Consider the following 26,336-nt stretch of genomic DNA (forward strand, 5'->3'; position numbering starts at 1 on the left):
GGAAGAGCGAAGACCAGATGTGAAGTGAACCTCAGATGAATATAAAGAGGGTTTTTTTTAGCAAGCCTGTCCTCTTTATGGGTACGTTCTCATTTTAAAAAAGTAAAAGTTCAAAGGGACTGGGGATCTTTTTCTTGTTTTGTTAATTAATAAATATCACATCCTCTGCAACTGGAAGGTCATTGCTAATAGCAATGTGCTGCTGTAGCAGGAAATGAAATGTTAACTGAAAGCAGCGTCATTGGTTCCTAATTATTGCCTGTGGGCACATTAAACAGGTGTTCGGCCATTTCATAGCAGAAAAAGGAAAATACTGGAAACTTTTAGCGTCTGTTAGTATTGCATTATAGGTCCCCAACCCAGTTGAAAATATGTGTCCAGTTGTACGGTAAGCTGAAGTTTGGTTCCAGTTTACAAGGAAATATGTGAAGCTGCAAATTCGATGATATTACCTGATGTAAATGTAGTGTGGCATTTCATTTCTCTACTAGCAACCAGATTCTACTGTGAAAATGTGTTCTGGTTAAGAAGTGAGATTTTGCGACATGCGGACCTCTCGCTTGCTCAGTAGAAGACACGGTGTAATGTTTTCCACTTAATTAAATCCATCAGCGCTGTAGGCAGATACCATCCAAGCAAATAGCTGCGTATCATAGGATTTCAGCAAAACAGAATTACGGAGGCATATCAGGAGTCACTTGGAAGCGTTATTCCAAGAGGCTTTTCCCAGTTCTGTGGTTTACTGCTGTTCAGTCAAACGGTTATTCTCATTGTGAAATAGGGAACGGGGAACCCTGCGCAGAGGCACTTGGGGGTATGGGTAGAATTTCATGTTTGAAATCTCTCTGATTCGGTGCCTCATTCTAAAAGGTGCCGTTTGGCACATCACAGCATCCCCAGTGTTGAGAACATCTGAGGCCTCGTAGAAGCAACTGTGCTTTTCTTATCATGAATATCCCACCAATTCAGTCATCCTTCTTTACAAAGCATGAGAGGGAAATACAAGTATTAGGAGAAATGTGTTCTTCCAAGGAGAAGAACAGGTTAATCTATACATGCCTTAAAAAAAAATAAGGCATGATAATTCCTCTTCAGAAATGAGGACAGCAGCTGAGAATGTCCTTTGTTCAAACCAAGAGCAGGACGGGGAAAAACCCAAACCATGTACGTCAGGGATTTGGAGGGGAAGGCAACACTTTTGGGTTGTGGGCAACAGTGAGGTTTCCAAAGCTATTTTCTGACCAATTTACTTACTTGTCTCTGACATGTTGCTTTGAGAAGTAATTTGAGAAGTCCTAACTTGTTTCCTTTAAGTAAGGCGGCATTGTTCAGGGTATCAAGATGCTTCTTCAATGAACCCGTGTGCCGAAGTGGCAGGACAGAAACTTCTGCCTCAGCTGCAGTTGGGTTCCCATCAGGCTGCTCGTGAGCCGTGTTTCTTTAAGCCTCTGTTTACTTAAGTTTTCTTTTTTTTCCTTCCTATCAGAGCTCACTGCCATTTTAAGTAGTGCTCAGTCAGGGAGTCGTTTCCCCCTTCTTGTAACAGGAGCGCACAGGGGTTTAGTTTTGTCCCTCGAGTATTTTGTTTAGTGATGGTGGATTTAGAGCATCCATTTAGGTAATCCTTTTCCCAGGATATACTTGGTCTTAGAATTAATCCTCTCCATACCCATCTGTGGGACTGATTCAAGTGTGTGTGTCCTACATTGTGCTTGATGGGACTTTTTTTTTTTTGTTTTCCGTTTTTGCTTCTGTAGTAATCCTGACAGAAATGTTCATGTCTTCATGTCTTTAGCTTTAATTTAGGAAGATTGGAGGGATCACAGAAACACATTATGCCTGATGACAGAGTGATCACAGGAACAAAATTTGACATCTGGTTTAAAAGATAATAGGTTATGACAGGGGCTCACTGAAACAATGTCCAGACTCCCTTGTCATCTGTTTTAGAGATAAATACCGTGAAAAGGTCAGAATGTCTTGAACCAGTTTGAGGATTGGGACAGATAGCGAGGATATGAAGTACAGTAAGGCATAAGTAATCCTTTTCAGGATGCTTAGAAGATAAACTGCTTGAAAAATATGTCTAATTAAGAAGAAAATACTCTTTTCCGGAAGAAAAGAATCGCTGTCTCTGTCAAACTGTTCAGATTGTTACAGTTGTCCATACTGGAAACTGAAAATTTGAGAAGTTGATCGATTATTGTTCTAAAATGTGGCTCAGTCCTTCTTTTTCTGAGCAAGGAGAGGAAGCCAGGAATAGTCTAAATGCGTTGGTGAAAGGATTAAAAGAGCTGCCATCATGCCATTTACTTCTTGCTTATCTCTTTACTTTTTGGTTTGCTGCACTAGTGAGAAACTTGTACGTTTTTTTCACAATTTAAAAAACTCAGCTGCATAGCCAGACCAGTTTAAGTGCTTCTGTTCGTAGAGCTTTAATTAGCTATTTTATTTTCCATATAACTTCACTCTTAGCTCTCCTCATTTTAGGCACTCTAGTGCTCTGGCTACACTTTTCTGCAGAAAAATATATAAATTCAGTTGGTTTCAATGGCTCGTATAACTTCTCTTTAATGCAAAGCATCAGGCAGACAAAAAGCCAAATGAAATCCCTTCCCATGGGGAGCCGGATGAGGAGCCGGACTCCCAGGAGTCTGTGGAGGAACGGGCACGCCGCTCAGAAACAGGTTTCACATGGAAGAGGGTGGAGTACCTTCAGGTCAAACGCCCTTTGAGAGTTCAAAGTAGGTAAGGCCAAAACACTTTAAGAAGCTGTAGCGTGAGAAGAAGATAGGGAGACGATTTTACCAGAAGAGGTCCAAATGACATTTTAATCAAGTTGAGCTACGAATCTTGGCAATGTAATTAAACAAAAAACTAAAATGCTTAAGTGCTGCGGTAAGCTTATGGACCTCCATGAACTAAAATAGAATCCACAAAATAAGAGTCAACCAAAGTGTCTAATACAGAGTACGTATACACATCACACTATTAAACTTCAGTGCTAAACCAATTTTCCAATTTATTATTGGGTTTGCTGGTTTTAAATTTAATTTTTGATTAAATCTCACGTTCCTGCTTTTGGAGATAGAAAAGTTTCACGGTGAATTTAAAGTATATTGGATATCAGGCAAATTGAAAAATGGATGAGTCTGACGTGTTTAGCAAAGGGAGAAAAAGGAGCAGAAGAGAAAAGAGGAAAAGCTAAAATTTCACTTTGGACATTAAAAATAGTTCTGCCCCGCAATGTATACGATATGTGTTCGGTCTCCATTTCTCCCTCTGATCAAGATACAGATAACTGAGATAATTAAGAGATACTGTTCTTTTATAATTTGTATCCTTTTTCGGTGTTTTTGCATATAAATAACGACTATTTTACTCCTGTTCTTCTAGTTTGGGGTTGCTTTTTTTTTTGTTTTCTGAGGGGCAAACACGTTCTGTGGCATGCCGTCGTTATGAAGGAGTACGCAATGCAATAGGGGCCTCACAGAAATACAGGCAAACCTTACTCAGGGGTAACTAAATCAGAAGAGTGGGACAGAAGACTTATTATTGCACATCTATTTTGTCAATTTTAAATTACTTTGTTCTTCCCAGATCCAAATCCCAGGCCATCGGATACCAATCTTAGCTCAGCGTGGCACAAAGCGATTGAGGCTGCTCCTTTTTGACGCTTTGCTGCCTTTGTGCACTCTTTTCCCACCACGGCTTCTCGGGAGGGGTTTGGGCAGATTGTGCGGCTTCACGTCGAGTCCAGGGATCCTATACGGTTTTCATTGCACCGGCGTGTTGGGGACCCCTCCTGGCATCCATCCCATCCTGGATGTTGACAAGATACCATTTACTATTTCTGTGAAAACATTAAAGTGAACATTGACCATTCTAAATTGCACATCACTGTGGCAGTTACAGAAAAGTACCATGTGAATGAACGAAACACTGCTATAGAAATGTATTTATTTTGCCACGATCAAAAGATGGTTGTGCAAAGAAGAGTGTTCAGGAGGAAAGATTAAGACTTCTGCCTGTACTCGGCACTGGTGAGGCCCCACCTCGAGTACTGTGTCCAGTTTTGGCCCCCTCACTGCAAGAAGGACATTGAGGTGCTGGAGCGTGTCCAGAGAAGGGCAACGAAGCCGGTGAGGGGTCTGGAGCACACGTCTGGTGAGGAACGACTGAGGGAACTGGGGGTGTTCAGCCTGGAGAAGAGGAGGCTGAGGGGAGACCTTCTCACTCTCTACAGCTCCCTGAAAGGAGGGGGTAGAGAGGTGGGGACTGAGCTCTTCTCCCTGGTGACAAGTGATAGGACGAGAGGAAGTGGGTTCAAGTTATATCAGACGAGGTTTAGATTAGATATTAGGAAAAAATTTTTCACCGAAAGGGTTATTAAGCATTGGAAGAGGCTGCCCAGGGAGGGGGGGGATTCACCATCCCTGGAGGTGTTTAAAAAAAGGGTAGATGTGGTACTTGAGGGCATGGGTTAGAGGTGGTTTTGTCAGGGTAGGTTGATGGTTGGACTTGATGATCTCAAAGGTCCCTTCCAACCTCAGCAATTCTATGATTCTATGTGTAGACTGAGTTGCAGCCGAGGTGGCTAAAGTATGTGTTAATTGCTGTTTATCTCGTTTCACCCTAAGATTTATGTGGTGCAAGTGGATTAGCACGTTAATGCTCGGGGCCTTCAGTGACTGGCTATCCGTCACTGCGTCCATCCGTGCATGGGAGGGGTGCAATATTAGAAATTACCCATTTGAGAAGGTGTTTTTTTGAGAAGCTCAGAAAGTAACTGTTTCATTTCCAATTATTTCAAATAAGTCAGCACTGGACTGTAAGGCATCGGCGTGCCAATGCCGCGCAGGTGACGGTGGCAGAAATGTCCCGTCAGGTTTGGTCGGAGCCTGCGGCAGGCAGGGTAACGGCTGGATGGGCACTTGCACTCGAAGGCTCCGTAAGGTGTTGCAAACATTATCAGCCAAAAATACCTTCAGACTTTATGAATCCAAATTGTGTGGTCAAGTCCCAGCAGTGCCCTTCCTTTTCGCTACGCTGTCGGTTTTCGAAGCCTCCTCTGGGTGGCTGGGGCTGGGTTACGCTGCTTTCCTACTGGCATGTCTTCTTACAAAAATAATCGGCCTTTATCATCCCGTAATGCAAAATTATTGCATAAAAATGCCCTTGCCTGTCCCCTGAAACGGCCTCAAATAGTCTGTCTACCACTTACCAAAAAAAAAAAAAAAATCTTACGATGTAAGACTACATCTTAGTCATTCAAAAATTGGCAAATAATGAACTTCTGCCCAAAGAAAGCCTATTAGAGCTTGTAGTACAGGATAAAGAACAGCCTATTGTCAGCTGAATACCTTTGTCTTTTGCTGGTTCACTTCTCTACAGTTCAGCAGAATGTCCTGAAGAGCCCAGCTGTATGTTTTAATTCAGCTGATGCATTGCTCCCGTTGAACCCCATCACCTTAGTTAAATCAGGGAAATGAAATCAATACCATTACTGGGGCGGGTTTCTGTCCACTCCCTCTGCAGCCTCTCCCAGCAAACACGAAAGCTGCTTGCTAATTGATATCGATTTGTCAATTCATTGAATTCAGCGATGGCAGAGGGGAAGTTACGAGGCCATTTCCATTAAAAGAGGTCACTGAATGTGTGCTTCAGATGAAGTGTGGGGTTTGCGTGTACAGAGTCATGAGGATTTTTGTTTGAATTCTGTGCCTTCAGAAGAAAAAGAAAACAAAATAATATATAACGCAACATAAAAAGGATCTTTATTTTGCTTGCTGGCCTGCATCTCTGGCCTCATCAAAAGAGCTACAGCTTGAAACGCTTCCAGATTTGACAGCTTTTTTCCCCCCACCTCTACGATTAACCTTTGCATTTGTAAAATGCACATTAATAAGCATTTTATAGCACTAGTTTTGCGGTTTAATAAATCAGGTAGCAGTAACGAATTTCATTTCTACTGCTGCGAGCACACTTAAGGCAGAAGGGTGGGAGCCACAGTGATCTGCTCTGTGTATGGGGTTTGAGTAAAAGTGAATTTACCATCATCTTTTTCTGTGACAAAATCAGGAGGTCAGAGTTTCAGTGCAGTCACTGTTACGTGATCCAGTGTGGCTCAGCCCGGGAACGGTGTTTTCTCCCTTTATTTGTCCAGTGGAAGGCCCAGGAATGCTCAGAAGGACTGATACCTCGCCATGCTTGGTGAGATACAGTGTTTTCATTTCAAGGCAGAGAATCTAGGGCCAGGGTGAAGGCAGCCTGAATAGCAACTCGAGGGAAGAGGCACCAGTATAGGTAAACCTCTGACCAACGTCCATGTAGGCAGAAAGCAGTTGGTGCAGAAAGCCACGAAGCATGAAGGCAAGCAAATCTACCAGGTCTCTTTTTTCTTTCTTGCTTTTTTTAAAACAAAAAAAAAAAAACCAAAAAACAAAACAAAACCCGAGTAATTTACCCACTGAAATTTTTTAACTTAATTCTGTGTATTCAGTGTCATAATGTAGAGCTTCCAGGATGTTTGAACCAATAGTCACCCCAAAGAAAATGTTTGTAAGGCAGAGATGAAGGAGAGATTGTCGGTCTCGTGGTACGTGCTGGGGAAGGTTTGCGTTCAATAGGTAGGATTGTGACCTGACTTTCTGCCCTTGGAATGGGAAAACATGGTATGGGGTGGAGTATTTGAAAAATACCTGGAGGATGAAAGAAGGAAGTCATAAAATGTGCTCCGAAACAAAAGAAGGTGTAGATTCTGCCCAGAATTTTGAAGATCAGTGCACAACTGAAATACTCTGTAAAGTATACTCCTGTTTGGGAGCCTGTCTCAACGTATCCTCATCTGTCTTTTATTTTGTTATCTACTGAATGAGTGTAATTTTTAAAGAATGGAAAATATCTGGATAATGCTCGTTTTAACAAAGATGCATTTGCATTTATGGATGAGTGCAAAAATTTCCCTACCAATTTATTTGTTCGCTAGCATGAACAGTTTTCAGCCTGAATTCAGCCTCTACTTGCTGTGATGGAAATCTGAACGTTTGATTTGAGATTAGCGCGAGAGCCTCACTTCTGCTTGTTGGAATTGTTTAGATTGCTGCTTTAAATACATTAGCACAGGCTCTTCGTTCATTGTGAATTAGTTACAGTTTGCTTGGGGAAACAGCATCTCAAAATGTTACTCATCACGTTTTCTGATCACATTGGAACAATAGGAGAGAAAGACTGAAGTAATTCTTTGCGGTGTTTCAGGAGGAGCCTCATTATTTATACATGATGAAACTATGCTGAACACGAGATGCTCAGTTTTCGGTGTTTGTAGGGTATGGAGAACATGAGATACCAATGCATTAGTAGTGAGATTTTTTTCTTTCTTTTCCTGAATCAGTGCTCAGTGAATCAGTAACAATTTTCTGAATGCTTAGAAGATGCATATACTTGCGTTGCAGTTGGTTTCCTGAAAAGCATTTTGGCTTTTAGTACCGAAATGGGTTGGCAGGAAGTTTCTTTGATCTTTCTGAAGAGTGGAAATTCCCGTGGAGGTGGCTTTAAAGTGCTCACTGTTTAAATGATAGAGGTTTACCTATGAATGAGTTTTCCTGCATGCGTTTCTGATAGATTAATGAGCTTTTTTAGTGGAGGTGAGTATTATAAAAGAGCTATTATGTTCTAAATTTTACTTGCAGTTCATCAGTCCGTGGTGGTTCTTACGTTTCTGTTATTTTCTGCTCATTATTCCCTGGTTTTCCATTTCTTGTATCAAAGAACCATTATATCTTTCTGTTGTCACCTCTTGTCAGTTAGACTTCTTGCAGTTTCTTGCATTCGCAGAAGTATTTAATATGTCTTTCCGTAATAACAGATCTCCCTTTGGCAGCCTAATAGATGGATGAGACTGCTAACCTGAGGAACAAGTTGTTTAGGCAACTGGAAGATAACACAAATACTTTTGTTCAATTCTGCAGACCCCCGCCAGTGAGCGAAAACGCACCAAAAGGAACTGTGGTCGCGGTTGTCACAGCGGCCGCCTTGAACCAGACAATTGTATATTCCATTGTTTCAGGAAACGAAGAGGGTAAGGACTAATTATTTTGGTCTTAGTGGGTGTGCTGAGCCAAGTGCGTGTGTCAGAAGTCTTCAAGAAATAGTGATTAGAAATAAAACGGGTGGGTGAAATCCCACCTCATCTGCGCAGACAGCAGGGACTGCCATTATTAAGCCTTTAGAGATTAGTTAAAGATCAGAGTAGTTAGCAGAATTACAATGAAAATTAAAATACAGCGAAATTTTCCCTGATGTGAAAATTCACATCGGTGCCACGTGGTGTGAATCCGTGGCACACTGAAATAAGAATATAAATGTCTTTGATGGAGTTGTACTTCTTGCTTAGAAATCTGGTTTAAGGCGTTATAGACTTTGCCATGCTGTAGCCACAAGTATTAAATTAGAACCTGATATTTAAACAAAACATCGTTCCTACCTTTGTGTCCTCCTCGGGTACTCTCCGTGATCCACCTTGAAACCTCTGAGCCAAATTACGCTAAATTATTTGGAGGGACGTGGAATAATTCCCTGTCCCATCCTCCTTTTTGTGAGAGCGGGCTGTTCGTCTTGTCCGCTCTTGCCAGCGTGTCCCCAAGTTGGTTATTCCCCTACCAGGTCAGATTCAGCTGCTGCGCTCCTTTGAAGACAGCTTCAAAGAGGAGTTATATGGGCTTTTAGAGGCCCGAGGGGGAGGGATAGGAAACAAGAGAATAGTGTCATGGCCAAAACAGAAGCACTTAGGCATTTAAAAAAAAAAAAAAGCGTTTATGCGTCTTAGAAAGTTACTTCTGTTTTTGCTGGGTTTCAGATGTGTTTGCTATTAATAACAGAACAGGCGTGATCTCAGTTAAAAAGTCTCTGGATTATGAAAGCGTGAAAAGTTACGAGCTTCGAGTTCAAGCAGACTCCTTACAAGTGGTACGATCCAATCTGCGCGTCCCTTCCAAAAGTGAGTTTAAAAATCCTGATTCTTGCATCTCTTTTTAATATAAATGTATATTGTTATTTGTTGAGGATATTGCTAACTGCACTCTAGCTAGTGACCGCGGTTTGTTACCAGAAATACAAGGTTGATGATGGCATGGGAGCAGCAGAGAGCGTGTTTGTAGATCTTTATGCTTGCCTTCCATACATGGATCAGTCTTGAGCGAAATCCTCACGAATCCCGTCGATGTTACGCGGTTGTAGGTCTCACTGGAACAGACAAAAGTCGTGTTTATGTATAAACAGAGTTGATGACACAAATTGAACGTTTTCAGTGTAATTAGGGCTTTTTGTGATGGAATGTCAGGGTTACGTTTTTGTAAACACATTGTAAGGCCCAAATACAGACTGTGTCCCTGCTGGGCTGGCAACATCGCAGCGAGTGTTGGGACACTACCGAGAGGAATGGGGAGTGGACACACTGACAGGAAGAAAAAGACTCCTTCAGCTTCCGTGAGGGACTGCGGGGAGTTCACTGCAGCCCTGTCTGAGAGCAAATGGGAGGCAAGGGCCACCTCTGACAAAGAGGAGAAGGTTCTTTTGTCTCCTTGTGAGGGTTTTCTTTTTCACTTTAGTGGTGGTATTCTCCTAATAAAAGTAGTTGGAAAGGTCTTTTGACGGTTTTTATCAGCCTCTCTGTAAGGAAAAGCTCTGGGAAGTCTGGCTTTCAAACATCTGGCTCACTCAGTGTCCTGTCCCATCCTGTACAACTTCCTATTTAACCTACAGTTGGGCCCTTGTTAAAAAAAAAAAAAAAAAAATCAAAGCAAAACCAAAAAAAACAACACAAAACAAGCCTTGTACCAAAAGTTCACCTGTTGTCTCCATTTTTTTTCCCTTGTATTTTTGGTCTCTGTGAGTCTCGGTTTTTTCTCTGCTCGATCTAAGGAGCATCATGGGTGCAATGAAAACAAGTCCAGGGCTGTGGACTTGTTGCACTGAGAAAAGGGCAGTGAGGAATTGAACATTTGTTGAAAGGCTATGAAAATATCACCTTCTTTCATTTCAAATGGAATGTAAGATTATTTCAAGTCATTTGATCTGCAGTCACAGTAATTCCGGTATGAGCTGTGGGCCAGACCTCTCGCAGGTGGGTGAAGCTTTTTTCTCTTCTGCACTTCCACCAGTGTTAATCATAGAGCAAATTTTTCGCGCTGGAAAAAAGCAGGCTCATCCTGACCAAAAAATAAACCCATGAACTAATAGGAAAACTTCAGCCTCTTTGAATTATAAATGTCCGTCCAAGAGATGCTGCCGTACCATCTTACCGTATTTGCCCTTGTGGGAGCTGAGGACTCCCCAGGAGGCCGAGCTTTGGCTCCCTGCATTTTATTAATAAAAAGGACATCACGTTGGTATTTTGAAACCATGAGGTACAAATGGAGTTCAGATTTACTTCAGACTTCCTCAGTTTTACACAGATAACCAATATTTAGTTATTTGTCAATCAAGGGAGATGGGTGGGGGAATATACCATAAACAAAATGCCACCGCCTGATGTTCCCAAACATCTGTGAGATTTGGGCATTTATCAAAGTGTATATAATAAAACCTTCTTACCATTTTTGGAAGCCCCCAGTAATATAATGAGCAATTTTAGTTCAAGTGCATCTTTTGAAGCGTTACCGGCAGTGTGATGCTGTAGGGATCGTGCTGCCACAGACTTTGTTTAGATCTCTGTTCCCACGCAGCTCTGCGTGGCAAGCCAGGGGCAGAAATATTTCCATCACTCTTTCATCTGTCACTGATAGTAGACTGTCACCTTTCCACCTGCCCTGAGCGAGCGATAATTCATTGTGCCCGTGTCCAGGCGCAGAGAGCACTGGGCAAATTAGGACTCGGACCACAGCGTGATCCCTTTTTCTCCCTTGCCGCAGGGAGAAATGAGCTGCGTCGGCTTTTTTGCTTTTGCTGCTCGCTCTGGGCGCTTCAGCTGGCGGGTTGGCAGGCAGAGAGCCAAAGTGCCACCCCGTTATTGTCAGAGGTGACAAAGTTCTTCCATGACAGGCAGAGTCTTTCCCACACTGCAGGTTGTGGCAGGTAAGATACATTCTTCAGGCTTTCCAATACTACCCACGTAACCAGCAGAAGACTTTTTGGAAATTGAGCATGTGTTATCATGGGTATTTCTTCTTCCTTAAGAAAGAATTGAGCCTGTGCGTGGTGTAACACGTGGGGGTTATTCAGTGGTCAGAAGTTGAATTGTATTAGCAGCAACGTAAGATTCTGCGTGCTGTTATAGCCACCATCGGTGGTGTATCTGGAGAGGGAGAGAAGGAGAGCGCTACTGCCAGTTGACTGCATTTCTTTGTGTCTGGGAGAGGTCCAGTTAAGGTTAGATTCTGTAAAATGCAGTCAGGCCATATGCAGTGAGGAGATAAAAGTTGATGAGGGGACTGGAGCATCTTTCTTATGAGGAAAGGCTGAGGGACTTGGGGCTTTTCAGTCTGGAGAAGAGAAGACTGAGGGGGGATCTTATCAACGCTGATAAATCCCCAAAGGGAGGTGCCAGGGGGATGGGAACAGTCTGTCTTCAGCGGTGCCAAGTGACAGGACAAGAGGGAACAGGCACAAACTTGAGCGTAGGAAGTTCCATCTCCACCTGAGGAGGAACTTCTCTGCTGTGAGGGTGGCAGAGCAGTGGCACAGGCTGCCCAGAGAGGTGGGGGAGTCTCCCCCTCTGGAGCCATCCCAAACCCGCCTGGACGCCGTCCTGTGCCACTGCTGGAGGTGCCCCTGCTCTGGCGGGGGGTGGCACTGGGGGAGCTCCAGAGGGCCCTTCCAACCCCCACCAGTCTGGGATTCTCTGTGATAAGGCTACTGTGCAGCATACAGCTTTTTTCAGATCTTTCTCTGACATGAATGAACAGATGAGGGAGTCGGCAGGTTCCAGCAGAGGTCTTTGGGCAGACCTCATGGGTCAGGGACACAGTGGCCTCTGCCAGAAAGAAATTTAGAGCAGTCAAAGCTCACAAAGGCTACTTATGTCCTACCCAACTTCTGAATTGTTTTTATTGAGATTTTATGGTGTAAGATGGTTAAAACAGGTGACCATCCAACACACAAAGCTCTAGTGGCTGCCCAGCGTATTTTGGTGCTTAAATGGAGTCAAGTCTGAAAATCCAACCTCAGACTCTTCTGACTCATAGTCTGCGCTAGACCTGTTCTCCCGACTGGGCAACAGATCTAAAAGGGTGATGGCTGAATTATTTTATTCAGGGATGCTTGGTAATGACTGGAGTTTGAAATTGGTCCGATTTAAAGGAAGACATGCGCTTACTGTATGTGTTGGGATATCCATGAGTGTACGGCGTGTATTAGATTTTGAATATGCACTGTGCTGGATGGATAGCTGAAGAATTTGGTAGATGTATTTTCTTTTTAAATACTTTACAAGTAACTGGGTAACTAGATCACTTATGTCTTTGTAATGGAAATCCCTTGACCTCTAGGATTGATTCCTACATTTGTAAGATGTATGTCTTTCCATTTTCTCGACACCTTTTTCTTTCTTGATGAGTTTTAATCAGGTTAAATCAGGTTTAATCAGAGTTTCGGGGCACTGAATTGATGAACTACAGTGGAAGGAGACGAGACAGAATTAATGCACCACTGTGGACTTTGGTGACATTGAAATGATCACCCACTTTGGAGATAGGTGACTTTGAATGCACTTCTCTAGAATTATGTGACATTGAATTAATACACTGCTCTGACATTCAGTGGCAGTGAATCGCTGCCAGTTCCGGTGTCAGGTACCACTGAATCAGTGAACCGTTTTGGAATTTGTTGGCAGTGAATTGATGGCCTACTCTGAAGCTGCGGTGATGAGCCCTTCTGGAGCTAGATAACGCAGCACTGACAAACCGCTTAGCCACGAAACAGTGCTGAATTTTACAGAACTCAGAAGCTAGGTACCAAGTTGGTTTTAACTGTATGGTGTTAGAGAAGATAATTGTATAGAAGTAGGAGTTCGGGTTTTCATCTGTGCAGTGGAAAAGTGGATGGTACTGCATTAAGTGTAACTAAGGTTGTGCCAACACTTAGTGTAACTAAGCGATAGTGCCAACTGATAGTGTAGTAATAGCTGAATAAATAAATGCGTAGAGAAGGTAAATTGAGATGTCCTTTGGAGTATGAGAACGTAAAATCGGTGACTTAAACTGGGTTTTCTAAATGTGATGCGAAATCATGCAAAATCGCACTCTTACTTTCAGCGGAATCGAACTCCTTAAATGAGTTACCTTAACTGACACTTTATAATACGAAGTGGCAGTGCATTTTTACTTCTTTTGAACAGAGGAAGAATTAGGTTTTCTGATGATAGTGAATTTAAGAGGTTGGAATTCTGGCTTGAGGAATCAGCAACTGGTGATGCTGAGCCCTGAAAGACCTTCGGTGTTAATGGACTTCTCCAATTCAGTTAAGATTAACAGCCTGGGTTTTCTTCTGTCAGCTCTTTGCTTCTTAGATTGTCTGTCACAATAGACTATAGTCAGTGGTATACTGTAGATCAAATTAGGATTGTGATTATCAGCTTCCAGCTAGAAGCTTTCAGTTCTCCTTCAATGGGTAAGATGTAAAAAAGAAAAACTGATATGTAAGGGGAACATCCCCAAACTGTGATGTGTTCTGCAGTTGGAAGGTGCTGCTCTGGACTCTATCACAGAGTGAGCAGCTCCTTCTCCCAGAAAAAGTTGGGAATTAGTGAGCTGAAGGGAATGTATTGGTACAATTAATCATCTACTAAACCAGAAGTACTCCTTGAACAAGAACAGGAGAAACATCATCTTTTACCTCATCTGAACGCTGTCAGCTGTTCGCAAGGTTTTCGTGAGTGTCTCACTGTCTGGCAGCTTGGTACCCAGGGAAGTGTGGTCAGAGCAATGACCTTGTTGTGGCGAGGGAGGAAGGGACGGGAGGAAGCAGAGAGGTTTACGGGAAACCAGAGGGAGCCACGAAGAGGAAGTGCTGCCTAAATGCAGTAAGAAAGAGCAGTGGAGCAGTAGAGACAAGAAGGGGCAAAGAGAGGGTTTTACCACCAAAGTACACATAGTCCCAGTTTTAACAATCAAAGCATTAGCGGTCATCTGTGCGCCTGTGGCAGGCGGATGAAGCATGAACCCTGGTGGCAGACACCCGGACTTCCCGCTGTGATCTGGAGAGAAGGCTATGTTTACAAGAGAGCCAGAATACGTTTGCTTTTGAACACCACAGACAAAAGGGGCCTTCGAATTCCTCTGAGTACGCACATGGAAGATTGTCTCATGTTTTGCAGCGTTTGCTGTTTCCAGCCTCTGAGAAGAGCGTATCTTTTCATTCCTCAACTCCGTACGTATGACCCTTTCAGCCTGCCACCGCACGCTCGCTCACTGAACTGCTGCCGACAAGCAGTTGTCATTTGCTCTCTTATCTTGACTAATGGTTGCCGTCCCGGCATAGCTTCACCCATCCTCTGTGGCTGCTCAGCAAGGTAGCCTCCGGGCTGTTCCGGTGCCTCTCTGCAAAGGGACATGGATAGTTTAAACAGATAGTTTAAAAATTAAACCTTAGAGGCAAAGGTGTTACCGGCTGGCACGGTGCTGCGTGAAAGGTTTGTCTTCATTAGAAGTTACCTGCGTTAACAGCTCCTTGCTCAATCAGTTGTGAGAGGGAGGCCAGAGGGAGTATCTTTGACTGCAGGTTGCTCTGCTGTAGATTTTGTCTTGCTTTGATTGTCTCGAAGACTGTCTGTGAGACGCCTCTCCTTCCCGAGTAAGTCATGGCAGGAGTGAAAAGGGGGGCGTTTCTTGTGTCATGGAGTTATAAATGCAGTGGAACTCTCCGCCACATCCCTGATCTCATCACCCGCATCTTCATTACAAAACTTCTGGCATTGTTCGTTGTCCCGCTGTCACCTCTTCTGCGTCATTGTTTTTCATTTTGCTTGCACTCTTGCTGACTTGATTGGCTCTAATTAAAGTGTAGGGGAAGGAAGAGCAACAAGCACCTATCTCCCATTCCTAGAAGAATAATGACACAGCCATGTGGTGGTTTTGCTGTCTTTTAAGAGAAATCAAAAAGGGCAGTGAGCCCCTGGGGCAGGTTGCCCCGAGAAGCTGTGGCTGCCCCATCCCTGGAGGTGTTCAAGGCCAGGTTGGACGGGGCTTGGAGCAACCTGGGCTGGTGGGAGGTGTCCCTGCCCAGGGCAGGGGGGTTGGAACTAGATGATCTTCAAGGTCCCTTCCAACCCAAACCATTCTGTGATTCTGTGATAAGTGGTGCATACCGATTCCCTGGACATACGCAGAGTCACTGCCCCGAGGAGGGTCATTTCTCATGTCACATTGCGGCTTTAATGCCAGCTCTGTGGCAGGGCTTTGCTGTGGGTGTTGGAGAGCAAAACGAGAACAGTACTGTCTCTCCTGTAATGGTTACAGTTTTCTAATCACAAAATAAACCTTTGGGAATCATAAAGCGAAAAGGGATAAAACTACTTTTGCAACCAAAATTCTGCAACTGCTCCGTACCAATCGGGAATGATAGTTTTACTAAGTTAAATATGAAAACGAATTCTGCATCTCTGTGTTACTGACTTCTCAAGTAGCCTTACATTTTTAGTTTCCAACATGTTGCAAAAGTTCGTGCTGTTGGTGTTTAATAAGTTGGCTGCCGGGCCGGGCCCTGAATCCAGGAGACGTGACAGATGGACAGAATATGCCGCAGAGCCCGAAGAGCTGCGAATCTCCCTCCTCTGCCACACAGCTCTGGGGCAGTTCCCCCGAAAGCCACTGGGACGAACTTCAAATTTCCCTGGGCCACAAAGCAATGTATTTTAGAGAGACTGCATAAAATGTGAGCTCCCTTTCAATTAATTATTCGATAGAAAAAGATGTTTTATATTTATTTAAATCAGACCTTGGATCAGTGCTGTTCCAGATACGTTGCTGTTTCAAATATGTTGCTGTTTATGTCTCGTCGAAGCTTCTTTTGCGCTGTTCTCCATCAGCTGTGGCATATGAGCTTCTTCAGGCTTTATGGGCACATACTGATTTAGATCAAAATGCCATTGAAAAATATTCGATGCTGATTCCTATTTGGTTCTGCCAAATTTAGTACGGCGAGATTGAGTGCAGCTGCAGTTCGGTTTATTTTACCTGCCAAAGCACAAAGTCTGCTCGACAGACTTGTAAGATGATAGTCAAGCAAAGTGCTATTGAAGCCTATCGGGTGATAATTCTCATTCCCAGTTTAATTAAAATGAACTTTTAAAAGAGAAGGATCTGCCGTTACATACTGCAGAACAGTCGCCGCTTAACCTAGATGCAGCTTTTCTATGTTAAATTGACCGATGTATGAAGAGCAGCTGTATCAACGGCTGGTTTGGCATGTTATAGAAGACAAGTGCGGTGTCATTGGTGAAAGCATAATGTAAAACAGATCTCGTAACGCTCAAAGCGTAGTTGACGCTGTCCCAGTGTTCAGAAAGCATTGCTTTAGTTCAACTTAATTTCTGCAGTCTGGCAAGAAAAAATTATAGCCTCACACTAATCAGGCACATTATTAGCGCTGCTTCAGTAAGCAGTGATACTGGAAAAGGGTTTTCAATAAGCGTGTTTGGAAGAACTTCTGGAAATGCTGGTACACACTGGTTCCCACCAGCTTCCTGGAGGTTTGGGGTTTGCTTTTTTTCTATGTTAGTCATTCATGAGCTATTAGTCTTTCAGAGGTTCCTTGGGTTTCCTTTACAGCAGCTTTCAGGATGTTTTTACTCTCCTTAAGCGAATCGCAGAAGCTGAAAGATCCGAATGCCTCGTCTTCTACTCTTGGGAGTGATTATTTACCTGGAGCAGTGCAGGCAGCGTGTTTGGTTCTTATAAGCACCGAAGATGACCTACAAGCAGCTGCAGTTCTGTATACTCTGTGCTCTGCAGCTCATCTCAGGGCGGTCTGAAAGAGCAGAGGTGAATGGGACACGTGGGGTTGTGGTGCAGAAACTTCCTTTGTGGTGCGTTGTCTGGGTGGCTGGCCGGACCTTCACCACTCTTGAACTAATTGGTGTTGAAAAATCCAGAAAACAAATGTGTCTTAGCAATAAAAATGTGCAGTAAAACTAAAGCAGCCGTTTGCATATCAAATCTTATCTGCATACCTCGTGTGCGGAGAAGCACTTCCCTTACAGCTGAAGGAAGGCAGTTGTAGCACTCGGACAACTTTCTTCTCTGCTCTTTTGGGCCACCTTGTGCTTTCCTTTTGTCCAGGGCAAGATGCTTTCTTTGGCCACCTGTGCTGCTTTGTCCAGGGAAAGATGCTTTCTTCTTCCACCTTGCCAGCTATTTAGGTAGCTCAAGGCACAGTGGTAAGAATTAGGCTTTTATTGCACGAGGTTTCACAAGAAGTACCACGGAAGAGTAAATTCCGGTTCCAGCTCCTGGAATCCATGAAAAAGGATGTGACTGGAGTTGGATTCCAGATCTAGAATACCAAAAGAGTAAGGTTTTATATACATGGGGATACAGAATTTCCCCTCTGGAAGGTGAATGTAAATATTGGTGTTGGCTGTCCTACCTGCAAGAATATTAGTAACTAACAGCGCATGTTATACAGTGGATGCTGTTGCCTCCCTTCAGGTACCAAAAAAAGAGTCTAATGCTGGAGTCTAAACCAGACTCTTGAAGAACAGGCTCAGGTTGGGTGGCTGGAGGTGCCGGGGTGGTGGCGCAGGAGCAGCACAGCCCGTGTCTCTGCGCCCCAGGGCCCCGTGCACAGGGTGTACCCGCGTCGAGCAGAGCGGCTGGGCACGCGTCCCCGTGGCGAAGGGTCTGCCACGACCTTCACACGCACGGCACGATTTCTGATGGGGGATTTGGACATGCGCTTCTTCTAGGTTTAGCCCGTGTGAGAATAAGGCGAGCGCTGTAACGGGCTGGGAGTCACTCACGGTGGCCAGCTCTAGGTTGGAATGGGATAAAAAGCACGCAGTAGTGAGGAGTTCGCAGGTGCCGCCTTCCCCTCCGTCTGCCAGAATGAATGAAATATAAGCTGCCTATAAAAATCAGGCAGTAAGATAAAATGAAGGTATATGTTTTGTTTACTGTTAACGATGCTAATGTTAGTCTGTGTATATGTGGGAAATTTAATTTGCTTTGTGCTCAATGCAATAACTTTCATTTCTCATTTTCAAAGCATTCAACCATCGCTAAACGAATCGGCATTTTGGCAGCTTGGAGAACTACCAGCGAATTAAACCGAATGTCTTTGAGCAAATTGCAAAGCAAACTTTGCGCGGGGCTAAGCCACCTCCCCAAAACTGGCTTGAAAAGAAGATAGCGAGCGCTGTGCGAAAGATGTTTCGTTTGCGTTAGAGCTAGTGCGGTTTAGCAAATGCCTGGTCCCACCAGCACTGAACGTGATACAATTAGCATCTTCCCTGCAGCAGTTAACGGGTGCCAGCCATCGATAGACCTGTTTATTAGCTCAGCAGGGCAAGGCCACTTGCACACCTTGCCTGGAATCCTGCTTCGATTGCCTTCTTCCCTCACGGGTGTAGCTGCAGTGAAAAAGCCTCTCTGGGAATCTCATTCTTTCTCGACAGGGCGCAGTTTCTGCCTGTAGCTCAGCAGTGCAGCCAGAAACGTTAAGGAGCCCCTTTAACAAGAGAGAGGTTTGATTAGTCGTAGGACCTCACAATACCTCTTTGACTGAAATTTTTCTTGGCTGTAAATAAATAACGTAGCCAAGGTAAGAAATGTTCTTTTAAAAGGAACATAAGCAAACTAGAGATGATTACGAATAGACCATCATGTCCACATTACACCCATTCGGATGTTGGATTATGGCTTTTTTTTTTTTTGACGGCCATAAAAAGGAAGCTTGTCATGAAGTCATTTTCCCATCAACTAACAGCCCCTATGAGTTGTTTAACATATCTGCACAGATCAGTGTGGAAGGTGAATAATTGATTATTCCTCTGAGGAAACACAATTCCCTTTTTTTCTTTCATTTCTCTTTTTTTCTTTCATTTTTCTTTTTTCTTTCATTTTTCTTTTTTCCTTCATTTCTCTTTTTTCCTTCATTTCTCTTTTTTCCTTCATTTCTCTTTTTTCCTTCATTTCTCTTTTTTCCTTCATTTCTCTTTTTTCCTTCATTTCTCTTTTTTCCTTCATTTCTCTTTTTTCCTTCATTTCTCTTTTTTCCTTCATTTCTCTTTTTTCCTTCATTTCTCTTTTTTTCTTCTCTCCGTACTAATGCTTATTTATGTATTTTTTATTCAATATTTTTCTCAGATTTCAGTTACGTTTAGGAAGTCCTCATCTGTTTCCCATCAGTTGGACCATCAGATAGAATACCTTTGGTGACTTTTAAGAACTAGTCTGGGGTTTAATTTTTTGGTCCCCTAAAGATACAGCTACTGAGCTCTTTCTGAATGAGAGTGCGTTTTGAAGCTAGCTCAGATCAGCAGGGCACCTGTGCAACGTCTAAATCACCCTGGCGCTGAAACAAGTTGGGAAAAGCAACTCTGAAATGAGGCAATTTATCATTTGAAAATGTGGTTTTAATGAACTGGATATCATCATTTCCAGCAATCGGTCTGGATTATACAGTTCTGAAAGAGACAAACAGATGTTGGTATAGATTACTGCGCAGTTGCATCTTTTTTTGCGCCAGGTCCGTCGTTTTTGCTAGATGGTTTTTGCTTGCAGAAGGAGAGAGATGTTTATTGTTCAATGGGGTGGATCGGTAACCGTTTAATAAAACACAAATTAACAGCTATACAATCGTACTCCTTGAGTTGCCGTGGGCCAGGCCGGGTTTGGGATGAAGGCAGCCTTAGGCACGCGCTCAGTTCGCGCAGTAAATTCCTTCGGCATTGAGGCTGCTCAGCACAGGCACGGTGAAACCTCTCGGGCGTGTGTGCTTTATGGCTCAGGCAGGGACAGAAGGCGCTGCATTGACCCGCAATGTAAAGTGTCGTGCTGTTCATCCAGGGGCCGTTTCTGCCGGTATCAACGTTTGGGAGTGTACAGAGACAGAATGGGCAGAATCGCCCATTAGGCGTTTGCGTGGGAGTTATTAATAATTAAAATACATAAAGCAAGCTGCTCTTTGCAACGTAGCTGGGAGTGTACCAATACATACTCTTTGCAACGTAGCTGGGAGTGTACCTCACCTGTTCATTGCCTCTTTGTAACACCGCTGAGAATTTAACGTGATCAAAATCCGTGTTACTGAAGTACAGTGTTCTTACTTGTACTTTTCTGGCTATTTGAAAAATTAGTTACAGGGCTTGTCTTATGTTTTCCCCAAATATCTTGCTTCCTAAAGAAAGCCACGGCAGCTTTTTGCTTATAGGCAAATTCAGACAGCAAAGTGCAGGTGTACAGACAATGGGAATCATCTTCTATAAAGGTACGAATTTCAGCTCAAGGTTCATTCAGAAAAAATGGCAAATGCAGAAACAATAAAGGCAGAGTACAGAAAAAGAATACGCGAAATCTCTTTACTTCCTTCAAGCTCATACTTTTCATATCAAACGTGCTGTAATTTCTGATGTGTTTATTTTTTACAGTATTATCCATGCGCTTATTTTACGTGATCTGTTTTGGCTGTAAATGTTTGAACTCCAGTAGGTGTTAAAGTTAAAGGTGTTAAACATTGCCAAATGTTCTATGTGTATATCTCGTTCCCTCTTTTAGGTAATACAGCCAAGGTATTTATTGAAGTGAAGGATGAAAATGACCACGTGCCTGTCTTCACCAAAAAAATGTACATCGGAGGAGTGTCTGAAGATGCCAAAATGTTTTCTTCTGTGCTTAAAGTTAAGGTAAGAATGAAATTTATTTTAAATAACGTCCACTTGCAGTAGCAAAATATTTACTGGCTGGTTTGATATTTCACAGGAGTTTACAAAATGCGTTTCTCCTAAAACTGCCTGAGCTCCTCAGACGCTGGCAGTCATTTCCATGTTATTTCTTTTTATAATTGAGTATAATGAGCACAGGATGGGTGATTCTTCTTATGAAATCAGTGTTTGAGTATGAATATGAGTGTGATGCTTTCCATTTGTGAGCGTATGGTGGTCGTGCGTCAGCCCAGTATTCCAGCAGTTACGACGCAAGGTTGATTTTGAGTTTAGAAGAGTTTTTGTGGGTTTTATTTCTGTTCAATTTATGTGCTCACTTTTCATTTGAAGATTTGTAGCTATCATTTTAGACGTGTTAATATTTAGAGGATTCTTTTACACTCAACGTTCGTTTTTACCTTAAATTCTTCTGACTACTTCCTTGGCAGCAACATGTTTATGCTTTAAAAAGGAAAAAACAGTTTCTGTTTCAGGTCAGCAAAGCAGTTTTGGGTCTGTGCACTGTGACACAATTTGTGAGTAAAATTGACTATCCGCAGGTTTGGGGGTTTTTTAAACAACAAAAAAAAAAAAAAAAGAGAAAGTTTAAGAGAATATAATATATAGAATGTAATGAGCGTGGGACAGAAAAATAGCTTAGAATAAAAGCAATTTGTTTTCTATAATGTGCTTTGTGATGCAGTCTTTTGTGCTAGAGACAGCTTGAGTTGCCGGGACTTTCCAGGTCAGCTTCTTTCCTCTCCTTTATTTTGTTACCTCAGCAGGCCTCCTGCAGCTTTTTGCACCTTAGGTGTTAGTGGAATAGCTTTGAAGCTGCTGATTCGAGCTTATGCATGAAAGGGCACAGAAATATGACCTGCTAAGAGTTTTACTTTGACCTCGTGATGTGTTTAGAGCACCGGGAATGAAATAGAGGATATCAGAGCTTATTAAAGTTGTCCATTGCTTTTTTGTTTCGTGGCAGTCCTTCCCAAAGTGAGCCCAGAAATGGCAGAAAACTGGGATGTAGTTAAGTATTGGCTATTGGATAGAAGCCTTTGTAGATGAGATTTGTTTACTTTGCGGACTAGTCCAGAGTATTGTTTTTTTCTTATTGTTTTTTTTTTTTTAATACAGTGCTTGTCATAGGCAATTTTTTGTCCCCAGAGTATCCATATTGGTCTTTTCTAGAAAGGCATACAGCCGTCCAAGTGAACAGCATGGAATTTACTGTGGAGAACTTGGAAAGGGAACATTACATTATATAAATCTGCCCTACGCCAGTTCTCCCCAGCTTCCGCCGCAGGCAGATTGTGTTTGAGGCCACGGCAGGTGGGGAGGGACCTGCTGAATGGGGCTGGGCAGGAATTCCGTGCTACACGCTGCCCTGGGATGGTGCTAAGGCTGAGCTTCAGCTTGCCAGTGTCCAACTGCAAAAACACAAAGGCGCCTTAAAGATGCTTTGCCCCAGGTGTGTCCCCGGCAAAAAAAAAGGTTCAGCCGGCAGCACGGAACGTTGCCGGATGGGAGGATGTGTGCCCGACCTGCTGGGTGATTTGGGGAACCGGATCAGATAAGAACAGTTGGCTGATCAAAGTCAGCGCAGCTTCTCTCGTAGTGTTATTAGGAGAACATTGAGTGGTTAAAAGAAGTAGCAACCCTGAGTGAAAGGGAAGGCGGAGGGAGGAATTATGATGAGAGAAGATTAAAGATATGCATTGGTAACTGGAAAGAGCGATTGGCCCAGAACCTTGTTGAAAAGGCATGTTTATTTACTACTACTTTGTCGACTGTGAAGACTCACTTCAGCCTTTGTAAATGAAGCCAACAAAGTCATCGAGCGCGTGCGATGCCTGTGTTTACTTTGAAGATTGACTTACATGCGAATAAAGACGTTACAAAGTGAGTAATAAAGCAGCATTGTGTGTTGCAAGTAATACGTTCAGCAAACGGATTGCAAAATTTCCTTTTACAAATTTGTTTTCCTTTATCTTCTATATTGAAGCTTTAAGGTACAGCAGATTTCTGCTCTATAGAAAATAAATAGTGACATACAACCAGATGTCTGCTTGCTTCAGTGAAGAGGAAATTCTAGACACACAAATTAAAGACATTGTGGTAGTGTTGCTGTTAGAGCGACCTGAGACCAGAACGAAGCAGAGTTTTGAAGGTAGGGGTAATATTTTTGTTAATGTCTCTTTTTCTAGACATTTTGCCAGTTATTGCTTCTGGCTACGAAGCCGTGGCATACTCAAAAACAGGAAACAGAAAATGGTGTCAGATCCATGAACTTTAGAAGTGATACAGATACAGAACTGCACAAAGGTATTGGAGTAGATAAAGAATAGTGAATAGGAAAGTTATGTAGATAAAGGAGTGTTACGTGTGTGAAAGTAAATGAAACATAGAACACAAACGCAAAATTACATTTTGAGCTGATCATACAAAATTTGAACAGACTGTGAAAACCTACCTGGTTTTCGAAGAGGCATTCGTGATTTCTTAATTATTAATGTGCGTCAGTCGAGGGGATAAGAAGCGTGTGAAAAAGAGCAGGCACACAGGTAAGGGATATTTGTGGGTGAAGAGGGGAATCTGCTTTTACCCTTCAGAAACATTTGGCTCAAGAAAGGTGATCAGAGGACAGAAAAGGACGGCACAAAAAAGATTGCAATTATATGTGTCTAACCTCCTTCTGTTAAAACATATGCCAGAATTCTCCCTGACTTTACCGACAGGCAAAATGGAAGAAGCTATGAGACAGAAGTTGTTACTATGGGATGGCATCAACCGTAACTGTGTGCTTAGTTAAAGTAAAATTAGAAACAGGTAGGAAGTGCCTGTTGCAGAAAACCAGGCTGTAATTTATTGTTCTAGCACCAAGCATTTTCAGCAGTTGGTGCTAGTTAGCTTATTTCCTGTCCTTTATCAAAAAAAGTAATTGCTCTGTTAGTTAAATACGATACCCATTCCAATTAGTGTTAAGAAGAATTAATCAAATTAATGTCTTTTCTTGAAGAGTTCAGCTGAGTAGAATTAAATGAGTAGTTTTCCAAGTTGAAGTTTTTAAGAACGTTAATAAAGTACACGTATAGCTTGCACTGTAGAAATTATTCAAATTTTTATTGTAATAAAATTATTAGAATTTACATTTCATTATTATTCTTCTTCACATTTTTATTCTAATGAACCCCCCTCCTTAGTAGTAGTTTTACATGCATTTGCTGTCATCTACTGCTTTCATTAATGGTTGCTAAATTTTTTCATGACAGCTGGGTAATTTTGAAAAGAAACTGATAGTCTCAGCATTTTCTCATTCTTCCTGTCACTGACAACAACTTTGACCCTTGAACATGGTATTGACTATCAGAAAAAAAATTTACGACTGAAAGATGTAAAACTGCGTATTGTAGATGGTTGAAATCATTGTTATTGGTTCTCATAGTGAACCAACATTTTCTAATTATGATGAGCGTCGCATTATTTGTCACAGCAATGCCATACGGTCACCATTGCAGAAGCGTATGCGACATTTCCTGCGCTCTGGGACCCAAACTTGCCATTTTTTCCCTCTCTACTCCAAGGAGATACCAGCAATAAATAGATACTAAATGTGTAGAGGTGACATTAACTTTTAAATTGGTTTCTTATGTACATTCCATTATCCTGAGGGAAGGAGAAAGTGTGTATTTTAAATTAAAGTGTAAGATTGTTGTTACTGGAAAAAAAAATGGACTGAATTGAGCCAGTGTTTTCCTTGTATTAAACAAAATTAGGCATTCTAGAGGTACAGCAGGGACTCTGTTGATTAACTCCTTGCTGCTTTGGGTTTTTTTCTCTTGATTTTTATCTGTAAGTGACAGATTTTGCTTGAAAACCTGAAAGTCGAAGGCTTCTATTAGTAGTGGATGATTTGGATAGTCACGTCAGTCGTTTGAAAATTCCCAGTCCACCTTTTCTTTGTCAGCCACCGTGTGCCTTATGTTTAATACCAACTCCTGCTCATCCCTCTTCAAGGCCCTTATTTTTATGTCCCTTCATGTGACTATCTGTGCTGCTAATGACCGATGGCGGTTCCTGCGCCCGCCCACAGGGCCAGTGTGAGTCTCAACGTTGTTTTGTAGCAGGGCGTTCCCTGTGCTCGCAATACGTAGAGGCGGTTGTCCAGGTTGGGTTCTGTAAGGGAGGTGAGATGCTGAAGAAATTGCACAGGGGAAGAGATAAACTGAAGTCTGTAAAACAGCAGGGTATATCAGAAGAGAAATGAGGACAACCCGGTTCAGCGAAGAGAGAATAAGAAAGAAAGAAACTGCACTTGGTCAGAGGTGAGATAGGATCCATCTTGTGCTTTTATATCATAGAAATGCAACTCAGGTTAACGCTGATGTATTTCTCATTACTCTTTCGTCAATTGTGTAACTGTTATGTACCATAAAGATGGTATAAATCACAGAAAGGGATATTTAAGTCACGAATGAAGATAATTCACATTGTAAGCACCTACATTTCTTTTGTTATATGAAAGTGATAAAATATGGCAAAGTTCTCCTTTTTTGAGGTGACCTGCTTGCCTGAGTGTTGGATGCGTTACGGGCAGGCAGCCGTTTGGCACTCTATTTGGTTGCCTTCGTATAGCAGCAAAAAGTTTTGTATAACACAACTTTTATAGCATAATTTACTAGTTAACCATATTTTAGCAGACTTTCAGAGAAAATAAATGACATTAGTTAATTATATTTTTATATTTTAAGCACAATCGTGTGTTTAATTTGCCTCAGTGGGTACAGTAAAAATTCCCCAACAAGGGGGTGCTGGCAGAGGATGCTGCTTCTGGAAGGCCTGATTTTGGAAAGACCGGTGCTGGGTCCGTTAGCAGGAAACGCCTTTTTCTGGAGTGGCAGAAGGAGATATTGTTGGTTCAAAATAAGGGTCAGAATTATTGCAAGAAGCTGGTCATTGCTAGTTTATTTATATTGAAAGCAAAGGAGGGGTTAAGTACATCATACTTGAGGTAACAACTCAGCATCTGGGTACCTACTCCAGCCTTTTACGTCTGAATATCAGGGTCTGGAATTTCATCTTAAGTCCAAGTGCCAGGTGGTGGTTTGGTTTCTGTTACCATTTATCCATGCATCCATTTTTGAGGAAAATATGAGGACAGAAAACAGACACTCATCTTGGAACTTTTCCTTTCTCCTAAAAGCTCAAGGTTAGAGCTATCTGTGGCTTTAGCAGAGGGTCTGAACGGACACCACACAGTTCTTTGACATGTTCCGCTATCTTCACTTTCAACATGTTCCTGAGCTGAGCAGAGGATGGGAAGGGAGATCATACCTGCATGGTTGCACCGCTCGAGAGGTCGGTCTGCCAAAGCTCTGGGACGGCTTTACACGTGGGCAGGTCTTTATGGACACCGTGGAGCTGCTTGAACCCAGCTCCTGTTGTCTGCCGAGGGGTTGGAGCAGGCCCATGCAAACAGGTT

At 42.7% G+C, this 26,336-nt stretch overlaps 1 protein-coding gene across 2 annotated transcripts in view; it reads left to right on the plus strand.

Moving 5' to 3' along the window:
* The window catches only part of PCDH15 (protocadherin-related 15), a 371,643-nt gene that overhangs the window by 282,246 nt on the left and 63,061 nt on the right, over positions 1 to 26,336 (plus strand). For both annotated transcript variants that reach the window (XM_009881484.1, XM_009881476.1), the window contains 3 exons: positions 7,971 to 8,080; positions 8,858 to 8,998; positions 20,709 to 20,836. In XM_009881484.1, coding sequence (XP_009879786.1) covers positions 7,971 to 8,080; positions 8,858 to 8,998; positions 20,709 to 20,836 — 379 coding nt within the window. The remainder of the gene's footprint in view (positions 1 to 7,970; positions 8,081 to 8,857; positions 8,999 to 20,708; positions 20,837 to 26,336) is intronic.

The sequence above is a fragment of the Charadrius vociferus genome, unplaced genomic scaffold, assembly GCF_000708025.1.
Source record: "Charadrius vociferus isolate BGI_N301 unplaced genomic scaffold, ASM70802v2 scaffold390, whole genome shotgun sequence".
In the NCBI taxonomy this organism is placed as follows: Eukaryota; Metazoa; Chordata; class Aves; order Charadriiformes; family Charadriidae; genus Charadrius; species Charadrius vociferus.